This window comes from Sander lucioperca, chromosome 12 (assembly GCF_008315115.2).
Source record: "Sander lucioperca isolate FBNREF2018 chromosome 12, SLUC_FBN_1.2, whole genome shotgun sequence".
NCBI classification, from domain to species: domain Eukaryota; kingdom Metazoa; phylum Chordata; class Actinopteri; order Perciformes; family Percidae; genus Sander; species Sander lucioperca.
In genome coordinates this window covers 38,380,683-38,393,368 of record NC_050184.1, presented here as the reverse complement: position 1 = coordinate 38,393,368, position 12,686 = coordinate 38,380,683, and the positions used below count along the sequence as shown (strand labels likewise).

At 40.8% G+C, this 12,686-nt stretch overlaps 2 protein-coding genes across 2 annotated transcripts; one reads left to right on the top strand and one right to left on the bottom strand.

Annotated features, from left to right (window-relative positions):
• Positions 1–48: 48 nt before the first annotated feature.
• LOC116039333 (glucose-6-phosphate 1-dehydrogenase-like) lies at positions 49–4,446 on the top strand. Its single transcript, XM_031284080.2, has 12 exons — positions 49–238; positions 948–985; positions 1,124–1,232; positions 1,306–1,523; positions 1,602–1,760; positions 1,914–2,039; positions 2,136–2,229; positions 2,340–2,526; positions 2,649–2,884; positions 3,759–3,835; positions 3,931–4,023; positions 4,145–4,446. The coding sequence occupies exons 1-12, from the start codon at positions 122–124 to the stop codon at positions 4,233–4,235; spliced, it is 1,545 nt and encodes a 514-aa protein (XP_031139940.1). The 5' UTR covers positions 49–121; the 3' UTR covers positions 4,236–4,446.
• A 467-nt stretch (positions 4,447–4,913) lies between these two features.
• On the bottom strand, positions 4,914–12,408 carry zgc:158263 (ceramide kinase family protein). The gene is made up of 13 exons (XM_031284063.2): positions 12,000–12,408; positions 10,336–10,431; positions 9,931–10,068; positions 9,725–9,853; positions 9,555–9,618; positions 9,294–9,439; positions 9,134–9,208; positions 8,353–8,505; positions 8,146–8,251; positions 7,072–7,163; positions 6,433–6,629; positions 6,032–6,348; positions 4,914–5,848 (listed from the first exon to the last, which is right to left on the bottom strand). The coding sequence occupies exons 1-13, from the start codon at positions 12,127–12,129 to the stop codon at positions 5,734–5,736; spliced, it is 1,758 nt and encodes a 585-aa protein (XP_031139923.1). The 5' UTR covers positions 12,130–12,408; the 3' UTR covers positions 4,914–5,733.
• Positions 12,409–12,686: the final 278 nt, after the last annotated feature.

Below are 12,686 nucleotides of genomic sequence, written 5' to 3'. Positions count from 1 at the left end.
CATTAACTCACTGAGTTTTTCTGCAATCGATGACGATAGAAGTTTGACCATTCTGTGTGTCATGTAGCCATAGGGAGATGAGAGTGGCCACAGTAGGGACAGACAGACCAGATGGGCCAAGATGAGCTCTGAGCCTTTGACCCGGTCTGAGGTGTTTGGACAGCTCAGGAGGGAGCTCTATGGAGAGGAGCTGACCAGTCCTTCCAACGCACACATATTCATCATCCTGGGAGCCTCTGTGAGTTCAACCTCTGAATTTCCACTATTCTAAATGTATAACTCATACACTTGCAATTTCCCTTTAACACAATTTAACAAAGCTCTCTAGTAATGTTCTGTTTCAGATTTTAATAAGTCTACAAACTGTGTTGTTTGCTGAGGTCAGTTAACCCATCTTGATTTCTATCTCCATTAAAATATTAACAGTGAAAAAGTGACTGGGGCCCAACAGAGTTGACACAAAGCCTCACAGGAGAACAATTCACTGGGGAATATTGCAATGTGGTAATTAGAGAATGAAAGCCAGGGAATGAGCACATGTTGACTGAAATGTGCTGCATCTACTGTTTCCTTTGTCAAGCATTGAAAGAAGGGGATAATTATGGAGCAAAAACTTTTTTGTCAGACTGTTGTTGGCCCCTGTTCTTGGCCTCGAGCCCGACACAAGTTCCAAAATCTAGTTTTTTTTTTTTTCTATCGTCCATGTTGGTTTTCCTTATTTTGTCAAAGCAAGTAATCTATTTAGATTTTAAATGACATCTCAGAGGCCTGCAAAGAGGGTGTGTTCAAAGTTCTCCCATTACTCAACAGATCCACCCACTCCACATCACCACTTTTGTTCATAGTTTACCTACTCTTTGGACTCTTGATTGATTCTTTAAAGCCACAGTGATTATAAATAGAAGCTCATGATCAGATCTCTTTTTTTATTTATACTATTTGCAAAGGGGGATCTCGCTAAAAAGAAGATCTATCCAACTTTATGGTAAGTAAAGAATTGCTGCTTAAACACCAGTTGCACACAGAGTTGCTTTAAAGATGTTTAGTCACTCTGTAGTATGAGGAGTTTGACCCTTGGCCAGTGTTATGCATTGCTGCTTTTTCACTGTTCCTTTTCCTTTAGGTGGTTATTCAGAGATGGCCTGCTCCCTGATGACACCTACTTTGTGGGTTTTGCAAGGACTAAGCTGACCGTGGAGGACATCAAGACAGCATGTCTGCCTCATATGAAGGTAGTACATCTGAGGCTCCTTGTTGATTGTTTGGGGTGTCTTTTCAGGAATCATAGTTCGACATTTCCCTCAGGTCACTGATGAAGAGAGTGAGCATCTCTCGGCCTTCTTCAGTAAGAACTCCTACCTGAGTGGCTGGTATGACGACGACAGCTCTTTCGCTCAACTCACCGCTCATCTGTCATCTCTGCCTGGGGGAGCTGACGCCAACAGACTCTTCTACCTGGCCCTGCCACCCACTGTCTACAGTTTTGTCAGCACAAATATCAGAACCCACTGCATGAGCCGCAAGTCAGTGTCTGTTACACTAAATGATAGTTTACTTGCAATTTGATGACATTATTCTAATCAGCTATGCGTGTAAAACAGAGGCTGGAGCAGGGTAATTGTTGAAAAGCCCTTTGGTCGTGACCTCCAGAGCTCACAGGAGCTGTCAGCCCACCTTTCCTCCCTGTTCACAGAGGACCAGATCTACCGCATAGACCACTACCTGGGAAAAGAGATGGTCCAGAACCTCATGGTGCTCAGGTAACAAGCTCCATACACACGTTCTCTAGCACTTTACCACTGGTGTAAACCTAAACACCAAAGATGAGATTTCTGGATTTTAGGAGTATCCCCCCCCTGTGTTACTGGTATTGAGGGTTTTATTTTAGAAGTGTTTTATTCTCTCACTTCCAGGTTTGGAAATCGCATCTTTGGACCCATATGGAACAGGAACAGTGTGGCCTCTGTGGTCTTCACCTTCAAGGAGCCTTTTGGCACTCAGGGCCGCGGAGGATACTTTGATGACTTTGGCATCATTCGGTGAGAGACAATACATTGAGATGAAAGTGAAAACGTTAAATGTTATTATAACACTAGAGCCTTTACTTACCCTGATTGCACCTCTTTTTTATGTAGAGATGTCATGCAGAACCATCTCCTCCAGATGCTGTGTTTGGTCGCCATGGAGAAACCTGCTTCCACCTGCCCAGATGACGTGAGGGATGAGAAGGTAACACCAATGATTGAATGAAAATAATAATTGAAATCATTTGTGCGAATTCTCTGTCTTAAGTTCCAGAACATCCATGTCATTGCAATCCTGTTATCAATGTGCTGTAGGTGAAAGTGTTGAAGTGTATAGCTCCTGTTACTGGGTCAGATGTGGTGCTCGGCCAGTACGTGGGGGACCCTGAGGGTGAGGGCCCCTCCAAGCTGGGTTACATTGACGACCCCACTGTACCAAAAGGCTCTTGCACGCCAACATTTGCCACCGCAGTGCTCTATGTCCGGAATGAAAGATGGGATGGTGAGGCAAAACATTTTTTATTTATCTTTCCTCACTTGTCTTAGTCTACATTGCATGACATCCCCTCTGATTTTCTCCCTATCACTTTTTTGCACCCTTCATGTCATCATTACATCAACCAGGAGTTCCTTTTATTCTCCGCTGCGGTAAAGCTCTGAATGAACATAAGGCAGAAGTGCGTCTGCAGTTCACTGACGTACCAGGAGACATCTTTGGCGAACGCTGTCAGAGGAACGAGCTGGTGGTCCGGGTACAGCCGGATGAAGCCATTTACCTGAAGATGATGACCAAGAGGCCTGGGGTTTACTTCAGCCCAGAGGAGACTGAGCTGGACCTCACCTACAGGAGGAGATACAAGGTGCTACACTTAACTCCAAGCATCTATTGTGGTCCATCATTTAGGTCCAATGTTCAGTCTTAAAATCAGATTTTGTTCTACTGTCAGTGTGCTAAGTTAACTTGCTAATTCAGAAGTTTTACTTGTTTCCAGAATGTACTTATTTAAATGTAATTATTTGTGTCACTTGATTCATTCTTGAAATATGTTGGTCACGCTTTATTTAAATATTCAAATGTTGATCTTCAACATAATATAATTATAGCACGCCTATTGATTTTATTGTGACATTTGATAGTATTTGATAGATATTCAATGTCTCACAGTGATACTGATGGTGTTTGAAACTAAAAATAGGGTAGAGGTGTAGAGATGCACTAAATAAACTTAAAGAAGCAGTGTGTAGGTGAGGTTGCAGATTGCAACCAACTGAATACCACTCTCTTTCCAACTGTGTAGTAGAACCTATGGTGGCCTTCAGGTAACGTAAAAGTTTTAAAGGTCCTCTCTAGAGCTAGTGTTTGTTTTGTCTGTTCTGGGCTACTGTAGAAACAAACATGGCAGTGCAACATGGAAGAGGACCACTCACTATAAGATAAAATAAGATAAGATAAGATAAGATAGACTTTATTAATCCCACACTGAGGAAATTCCTGTGCTACAGCAGCTAAAAAGAAAAATGTACACACATCAGAATAACACAAATACACATTAATTAGACATAGGAGAAACAATATACATAAACTATAGGAAATGGAAAAATATAATATAATATAATTAATATAATATAATTAATTATTAATATATTTTCCTTGTATCGCTCGTATTAAAAAAGATCACTGAACCTGCAAAAGCAGGTATTACCAGTTTTTCAACTGCTGCCATCTTCTTCTAGAACGTGAAGCTTCCAGATGCTTACGAGAGGCTGATATTGGATGTCTTCTGTGGAAACCAGATGCACTTTGTCCGCAGGTTTGTTGCACCATTTACCGTTGTAGTACATTGTCTAGGTATATTATTTTAATGGGATATTTCTTTGAGCTGAACTGCTCTTCTTTCTGACCCAGTGATGAGTTGCGGGAGGCCTGGAGGATCTTCACTCCCCTCCTTCAACAAATAGAAGGAGAGAAGACACACCCCATCCCTTACACATATGGAAGGTAAAATTATGTGTGTGTGATCTGTTTTATGCGACCAAAATAAAAACATAATGCAGATTTTCTTTTTTAGTGATTTAATTTCTCTTCCTTCCTTCCTGTCTTTTCTTTGCTGCGTCCGCAGTCGTGGTCCAAACGAGGCGGATGACCTCCTAAAGAGGGTGGGATTCCGCTATGAGGGAACATACAAGTGGATGCAGCCCCACACAACATGATGCCTTCTGTCACACGTGTGCACACACACACACGCACACAACACACAGACACACACACACACACACACACACACACACACCAATGTAGGCAAGTTTATAAACAATAAAGTTCACTACAATCTTTCACTGCTCTATGTTGCTTGATTTTGGGTGCATGTGAAACAATACCACTGCTTTAGTCAAACAAGAATAAATGTGGAAATAAAAATAACTGCAGTAGCCTGATTTGAGTGTTCACATGTACATTTTTAAATCGTTCAGTCTTCTGCCTGTACTTTTTTCTTTTTGTTTTAATAGCATTGGCTACCTAACACCTATGGCGTCTATCAGCAGGCCTGTGTTTACAGTCATCACTACACCATGATGACACTGATCGCCACGTAATATTTATACTAGCAGGGCTTGTTGGTCTGATTTGTAAGAACAGGTGACTCGCTTAATTAAAGGAGACAAGTTTAAATGTCCTGCTTTGGGTAAGAATAACTTCCAGGTAGGTGTTTTAAGCTAAATTCAAATCAAGACTTTAAATACTTGTTAACATTTTTAACAGTTAATCTGTTACAATGCATTACAGTGAGTTGGTTTTAACACTAAAACTTCTTTAACCTTTAAAACTTCTATTTACTTTTAAATGTTTTAGATTTCTTTCATCTGCCTGCAGCAAACGGATGCTGTATCTTCACTTATGTCTGTCTCTACAAGGTGCATGCCTTAGCGGGGGGGGGGGGCTTTCATCTACAAACACACACACACGCGCACACACACTCTGTGTAACCAATAACAGACTGTTTGATGATCCTGCCAGTACTTGGAGGGCCGTGGGAAGTGCAGCAAATATGGACATGTGTTTAAACAACTTCTTCTCTGTGACTATTTTATTTGTTCTTTCATGTGTTATTGGATTTGGGGTTTTACTGTACAATTACTGTATGCAATAATACGATCATGGTGCTTCAGTATAGGAAGTTAGGTTGAGACTAAAACTAGTGGAAGATAAAATATTTTATATTACACTAGGAGGATTAGTTCCTACTGCATGATTGGTTATGTACAAGCTGTTGCTGCTCTCTAGTTCCCGAAAGGTACACTGCACTGCTGAGCTGATGACAACAATAATGCATAAAAGGAGGTCAGGTCATTCTTTTTATTATCTTAAGATGTTTTCTGTCTTTTAACTTCTGTTGACATTCCCCATGTTTTTATTTTCTGGAAGCTAAAGTGAAAATAAATCAAATTTGCAGACCAGAAATTGCAGACAAACACTGTATACCGAGAAATATACGTGTTTTAAGTGTTTTAAGTAGTATTCAACAAACACACTCATTTAGGAATATATAGTTTTTTTTCATTATTGCAAAGAGGAAATATGTAATGCATCTGAAATAATAGGAACTCTTTGGCCATGACAGACTGTAGGGCTATCTCAGTAAATTCACAAACTCGCCTTGCCAACATTTCCATTGTCACCTTTCCCTCATCATCCAAAATGTAGGTGAGACTATTTGATTAGGGTGCATCCCATTTGACACTTGTCATTTTCTTTGCCGCAGTTGTGCACGGCTGCTCCTTCCTCAATGCCCCTTGCATACAGACGCACCAGCTGGCCATGAATCCTGAAAGAAGTGAACACAGTTAAAAACGGTGCTATTGAGACATAGTCATATGTGCACTATTTTGTTTTTGTTTTCTGTTAGTATATGACCTAGCTTAGTTAGAGTTACAATTAAATTTGAACCTGACATTGAGTATGATAATGCAGTATGAGAATACACTAAACCTGTGGATGGCAATCTTACCTACAGAGAATCTCGGTGGAAGACAGAATCTCTCCGTCACAGTTCCACACTGACTTAGCAGGAACTTTACTGCAGCACAGACCACACAGGAATGGGGTCGCCATTTTCTGCTCATTTGTCATTTCTTGTCCTGTGTCTCTCTCTGCCAGGTGCTGCTGAGATCCATTCCTGCTTACAGTCTCAATGTAGCCTCTCTCTTCTTCATCTATCCCTCCTCTCAACCCTCCAGTCTCTTTATATGCTTCCTCCTCTTTACCGGAGGGGAGAGAGAACCGGACTGCCTTCACACGATGGACCTCCACAAATGGCAGGTCAAACTAAGAAAAGTGGCAGAGATCTGGTCAAGCAGTGTTTAAACCTGCTAGTCCAGCAGCTTTGTTGTAATGCGAAAGTGCCAATACCTGATCCTGTGTGCTTGTGTGCCTGTAGAGGAACTTGAGGAATCCCAGCGGGTGAGTGTCCCATACCAGGATTAGGTCCCCTGTTCCATCTGCCAGGTGAGCAGAGGGAGAGAGGCCCAGAGGACTCTTAGGACACGAGCTGGACATGCAAGTGAGAGACACACATCTGAACCTGCCCTCCACACTCACCCACTCGCCTGGAAAGGCACAGAAAGAGAGACATGATGCTACATTCAAAGAAACCCCTACTGTAGTGTACATCACTTGTGATTTTTAAAGGACCATACTGATGTTTTTGCATGTTTTACCCCATCATGCACACTTTACTACACTTGTTTGGATTTCTGAGATTTACTTTTCAAACCACTGGTTTGAGTTGCTGTGATTGTTTGGTCACTGAAATACTGGTATGTCTGTTACAAAAGATGTTTATTACTTATTGTTTTTTTTCTTGTGAAGTACTGGATAATGTCACCACTCCAGCCCTCCATAAATGATTTAAATAAAACAATCTTGGAGGGAAGATTCATATTGTGCAACCTGACAAGCCAAAAAGCTGCTTTAAAGTGTATAGTGTATTTTTGCTAAATTGGCTGAAATATATAAATACAGGACTTCAATGTGTGCCTGTGCTATTACCTTCTGAGTCACTACTGAACTGGTTGAAGTGGGAGCTGTACACTGAAGAGTGGGGGAAAAGTCTTTCTGTGGTTCTGGAGCACACACTGCACCTAAACACATAAACACACACAATTATTTTTTACTCTGCTTTTAGGTCTGTGAAATAACAAGCACCTCAACCTTGACACCCATTCATAAGAGCATCATAAAGCATTTGCTGACAGCCAGAAGCAACTGCCTCAGACCAGACAAAGACCAAGACATTGTACACTCTAACAGAAGACAGAGGCTCACCTTTCATTTAGATCAAGTTCCTTTTGCTGTGGTTTCTACCCTCCTTAAGGTGCACCCAACACCTGGGTCCCTGCTGGTAGCAGTGAATTTGAACCACTGGTGCTTTAATAATAATGATGCTACTCCCAAGGACACTTTCTCTCTTTCTCAATAAAAGGGTTTAAGGTGTACAAGGATAAGATCACTTTCATTCGATAGCTTAGATAAGAATGAGGACTCACAGAATGGAGGCTAAGACTAGTAACCAAAAAATTTAACAGGCTTTCATCATTTCTGGAAGTTTATATGTTATTATGGGCTTCTTCCTGCCACCGTGTACCCATGTTTTCATGGTCATTACTTTTGTTATCTAGGATGAGTCACTTATAAGAGTTAAACAACTGGGACTCATGGAGAGATGCTACATAAAAACACCCCTGTGGTGGTGTTGTTTATATAAGGTTTGTTTCACCTAACATAGCTGAATCACAGTCACATAACACTGGAAATGTAATGAACAGTGATCCTAAAGTCACCTCTGTGATACAGGAAAAGTACAGAAAATCACATGCAAACAGTAAATCCTTGGTAATTGACAAATAACATTATGAAAATAGATAACGCTCCCACGCTGTGGTTGTTTGAAAGTTTAAGGTGTTAAAACACCTCCACATCACACATGTTGTAGAGTATAATACAATCTGGTGTGCAAACTGTAATTTTCTTTTCTTACTTTTTTGAAAGTCTGCTTATTATTATTAATTGCACTGTGTATACACCCTTCTTTGTGTAGTTTCTTGTCAGTAGTTGGTGTTTTACCCTGAGAGGCAGCGTGTTCTGTCTCTCGGGCTGGAGAGCAGCGGGTCTGCTGGTAGATACTGAACTATGCCTGCATAGCTTCTGTTGCTCAGGTACACCATGGTGCCTAGACAAAGGGAGGCAATTATTTTAGCTGAAAATGCACTACACTAGATATATATAAAACACTTTAAAAAAAAGTTCTCTAAATGAGTCATCAGTCCAGACCTGAATAGTCGTATCGGAGAGGTCCCATCCACCGATGTTTCTCACTCTCAGCCAGTACATCACCGTAGAAGCCATAGCCCAACAGAGACACTGAGTAGCGCATCAGAGCAGAAGCCTGATGGACTGAACATACATCTAATGGCTGAGAGTCTCCTGCAAAGTATTGTGAGAAATAAAAAGGTAATAAAGGTTCCATATCATGCTCATTTTCAGGTTCATACTTGCATGTTGTGTTTCTACTAGAACATGTTTACATGCTTGAATGTTCAAAAAACATATCTTTTTCTCATTCGGTCTTTCTGAATATACCTGTATTCACCATTTGTCTAAAAGGCTCTGTTTTAAGCCCTCCTCGTGATAAAGCTCAGTCTGCTCTGATTAGTCATCCTTTCCTGGTCTTCCGCATCTGTGCTCTCAGAGTCTCTGCACCATCGTTGCAGCCGGGGAATAACTGTAACGGCACCGTAGTGGCACTTTCTACCTATATATAGTATAGTTGTGACATCACAATCATACAGAAGTCCTAACGACTCTTTTAAAGACAACCTTTTCTGAGTATGGGCTGTGTGCATTTCTCTGTGGATTAAGAGTTTTGATGCTTTCACAGTATTTATATAGCACCTCGACATGCTTTGTAATTAAAGAAGACATGGAAATCTCACTTTTCAAAATATGGGACCTTTAACTATGGAGCTCAGAGTTGACAAAATTGTTTAGGTATTTTAAGATGTTGATTTAAAAAAAAAAAGAGTAAATTATTTGAATGAAAATCTTTCCTCACCAATGATGATGTGCAAAGCTGAAGTAACAGGGTCGATCACTCCCACTGTGGCATAACACACACAGTCTGTGGAACCTACAGTAGATACAAATGAACAGGTTCAGTGTGTTACTGCTCTAACTCCATCGGTTTATAAATACTTACTAATAACTGTCATTACCTGCAGGAATGATGCCAATATGAAGCGGACAAGGCTGTAAAGCGACAGTGGGATCATTCTCAGAAAGGCCTGCCTCTTGTTGTGTCCGCCCAATCAAACCATGAAGTATTTCGCTGAACATGCCATCCCCACCCACACACACCACACTGTTATAAACAAACACAAGAGTTTCTGTTGTGAAAGCACCTACCAGAGAGCTTAACTGTTGTAATGCTCACATATCACAGTGTTTACACTGGTGGCGGTGCTAGTAGCTCTTACCCATCAAAGCCTTTCAGGTCTTTTTTCAGGAGGTGGTCTCTGGCCTGGTTTGCCCGCTCAGTCACTAAACAATAAATGTTATGATTAGACTGCAAATCACTTTCATTAATTATTTCTTAAATTAAGTAGTTCTAAGGTTATCTATGATACACTATTTTGTTGTTTCTTACCTATTACATGAGAGCTGATACCAGCCAGCTCAAACAAAGGGGCAACCAGAGAATGATAGATCTTTCTTCCTTTCTTCTTCCCTCCAAATGGGTTGATAAACACCAAAAGCCTGTTGGGACGCAGCGGACCTGAAAGATAGATTTGAATATTACAGGTTGTTCAGAGCTAGAAAACTCTTGAGGATTTTCTAATTATCAATCTTTACTGTGAGTTTTGAGAGCAGTTCTAAGGTGTTTCGTCCACTGGTCTCTGAGCACCCGACTGGGGCAACTGAACTGGATCCGGCCAAGTCTCCATAGTAAGCCATAAGAACTCCCACTGCTGCTGCGCTTCACGTAGAAAACTGGAGGTAAATGATTGATAAAGAAAACAAAACCATTCTGTTAAACACATGTTGCAATGTGGAGGACTACAGGCACATATTTGACCAAATTGTAAAACTAGTGTGCTGTGCAAATGTATGCAAATCTCTCATGTTCTATCATTTTCTATATTTTTTAACAAACTAAGTGGCAAAAGATGTTTAATGCTTCAGGCTGTGATATAAATTACTTAAGCATTTACTGGGGCCTTGATGTTTGTGATACCTGAGTCTCCCAAAGGAACCCACCTGTGAAGTCTTTGTCTGTGTCCTCGACTGACTTCCGGGGCAGGATCTCCACCCGGCCCTCCTCCACTCCAACCACCTCTGCCACAGGTACTGAAACTTTAATCACAGACAAATACATAGCACTAACTTCAGTGGACTGACGGGGGAGTTATGCTTCTTTTCATGCAATGAATAGAATGTTTTAACTACTGGAAAGACTGTAGGCCTTCCTTAGAGCAGATATTGGATTTTATTTTGCATAGCAGGTGTCAAAGCACAGGTGTAAAGTTAAAAATGACTTGTCATGACACAACCATTTGAAAAGGAACTGTTAAAAACAGAAACAAACAGGGCCTGACAGATTCCATTACTTTTAGTAAAACCCTTGTCGGTGTTACATCAAGAGGGCTGGAAGACACTATCATATATGATAGGCCTACTCTTTCTAAAAGTTCAGACAAGGTAATAAGATAAAGCTGGTTAAAATGATGTTGCGGATGAAGGACATCGGAGTAAGTGGGATTGGTGGTAATAGAGGCTCTAATTGACCACTTTATCAGTAAAATAAGATAACATTTCCAACTCAGCATCACTTTCAACATGGGGCACAAAGAGGGGCTGGATTTACCAGCTAGTCTTGAAATAAAATAGAGGGTTATGTTGATGGGCAAAAACAAGTTCTGAAAACATTGTGCCTAGCATCCCTAACCATACTGTTATAATGTCATAATTGCTCCTTCATAATATTGTAATGTACTTTTTTTCATCTGCGCTCTGCACTTTTCTACATTCCTTTTTACAACTGCAAATGTTGTCATTTATCTATCTGACTATTTTACCATATAAAAGAGTTCTTTGAGCACAGGTGTATTTCCAAGGTGGCAATCTGAATCACTCACAAGGGACTGTTCTCTGCCCAACAAATTGTTGCAGGGCCCGCTCTCTCTATGGGCTCCCACACCCCATGGGCCCAAGTGCAACTGCACTGCTTGCCCTGTCTATATTTACGCCCCTGCACTGTATAGTGTTAAATCTATTATCATTATGTTATTTTTTTTAAAAAGGGACACAAGTGTGTGTCTCAAAGAAGACACACAAATGTCTTTTTTTCTGTGCAGTGACAACATATTCCAGAAAACACTCTCTGTGTGCATACAGACTGAGGCTGGTGTTGAGAAAATATGCCAGGAGGTGTGCAAGTTCTCTGTAATCTGCAGTGTTTTCAGTGAATTGTCTTAGGTTGTTTCAGGTTAGTGCTGCTAAACTTGTTCTTCATGTTTTCTGAAAGCAGCTATGAGCTTAAATAAACCCTCCCTATTGTCCAAAATGACATGTAAGGTGTAACACTTGTTTTGTTTGGGGTGTTTCCTCGGCTATTTGAATGAATACTGCCTTGTTGTCATCACCATGTTATGCCAGTTCAGTGAAGACAGGAAACAAGTTGTGGCTGTGTTACACAGCAACAACTGCACAAGTACTTCCCTGTTTGTTTGTGTGTGTGTGTGTGTGTGTGTGTGTGTGTGTGTGTGTGTGTGTGTGTGTGTGTGTGTGTGTGTGTGTGTGTGTGTGTGTGTGTATTTATTACACATATATTATATTTAGGCCTAGATAACATATTTAAATAGGTAATCATTTTATATTAATTATAAATCGACTGATATTTAGAAGAGCAAAGAGCCACCCACTTGTTTTCTTGTCGCGATTCTTCTTATCTACCTCTGTCCAGTTGAAATGCCAGCCCGATAGGACCGCCCGGTATCTTTTATTCCCGACCCACAAACTCGACTCCAGCCTCAGTTCTGTCTCCATCTCCATGGAAAAGCGCTTTTTAGCCACAGCGTCGTTCTTTCCCGTGTCTCGGAAAACTTTTATGATCACATTTTACAGCCATGACTTTTGCATCTCTGACAAATAGCAGCAGGTTGGCAATCTCATCTCGCCATCAGTCAAGAACACACCAAAGACCTTGGGAAAGTTTTCATCTTCCTCTGAAATAATCTGAAGATATTTCTTTCAAGAGAAATTTATGCCATCATTCCTGTAAAATATTGCCAGCACAGTCTGACACACGGGTGTTAGTTTATAAATATCCGTTTCCTCTACACCCCTTCCCTGTGGTGACACCTGCTCGATTTGCATGTCGCACTGCTGATTGGATGTCAGTAGCCTACTTTACCTGAAATATGAGCATAATGGCCAGTTACTGTGAGTGTTTATGGGATTTGGTAATGTTGTACAGCAGCACAAATAATTCTGTGATTGAAAGAAGGATTGGATAGTAGGTTATATACAGTAGCCTATAATACAGGCCAGTGGGCTGATCAATAGGGTTAAGCAATATGAAATGACAATTTCACTTATAAAAAAGGAAA

Excerpts from the sequence above, each read along its gene's own strand:
- LOC116039333 (XM_031284080.2), top strand. The coding sequence starts at position 122 with ATGAGCTCTGAGCCTTTGACCCGGTCTGAGGTGTTTGGACAGCTCAGG. Across the intron at positions 2,230-2,339 it reads ATGACGTGAGGGATGAGAAG|GTGAAAGTGTTGAAGTGTAT; the intron begins GTAACACCAATG and ends AATGTGCTGTAG. Across the intron at positions 2,885-3,758 it reads CCTACAGGAGGAGATACAAG|AACGTGAAGCTTCCAGATGC; the intron begins GTGCTACACTTA and ends ATCTTCTTCTAG.
- zgc:158263 (XM_031284063.2), bottom strand. The coding sequence starts at position 12,129 with ATGGAGATGGAGACAGAACTGAGGCTGGAGTCGAGTTTGTGGGTCGGG. Across the intron at positions 10,069-10,335 it reads CACAGACAAAGACTTCACAG|TTTTCTACGTGAAGCGCAGC; the intron begins GTGGGTTCCTTT and ends ATTTACCTCCAG. Across the intron at positions 9,854-9,930 it reads AACTGCTCTCAAAACTCACA|GTCCGCTGCGTCCCAACAGG; the intron begins GTAAAGATTGAT and ends TCTATCTTTCAG.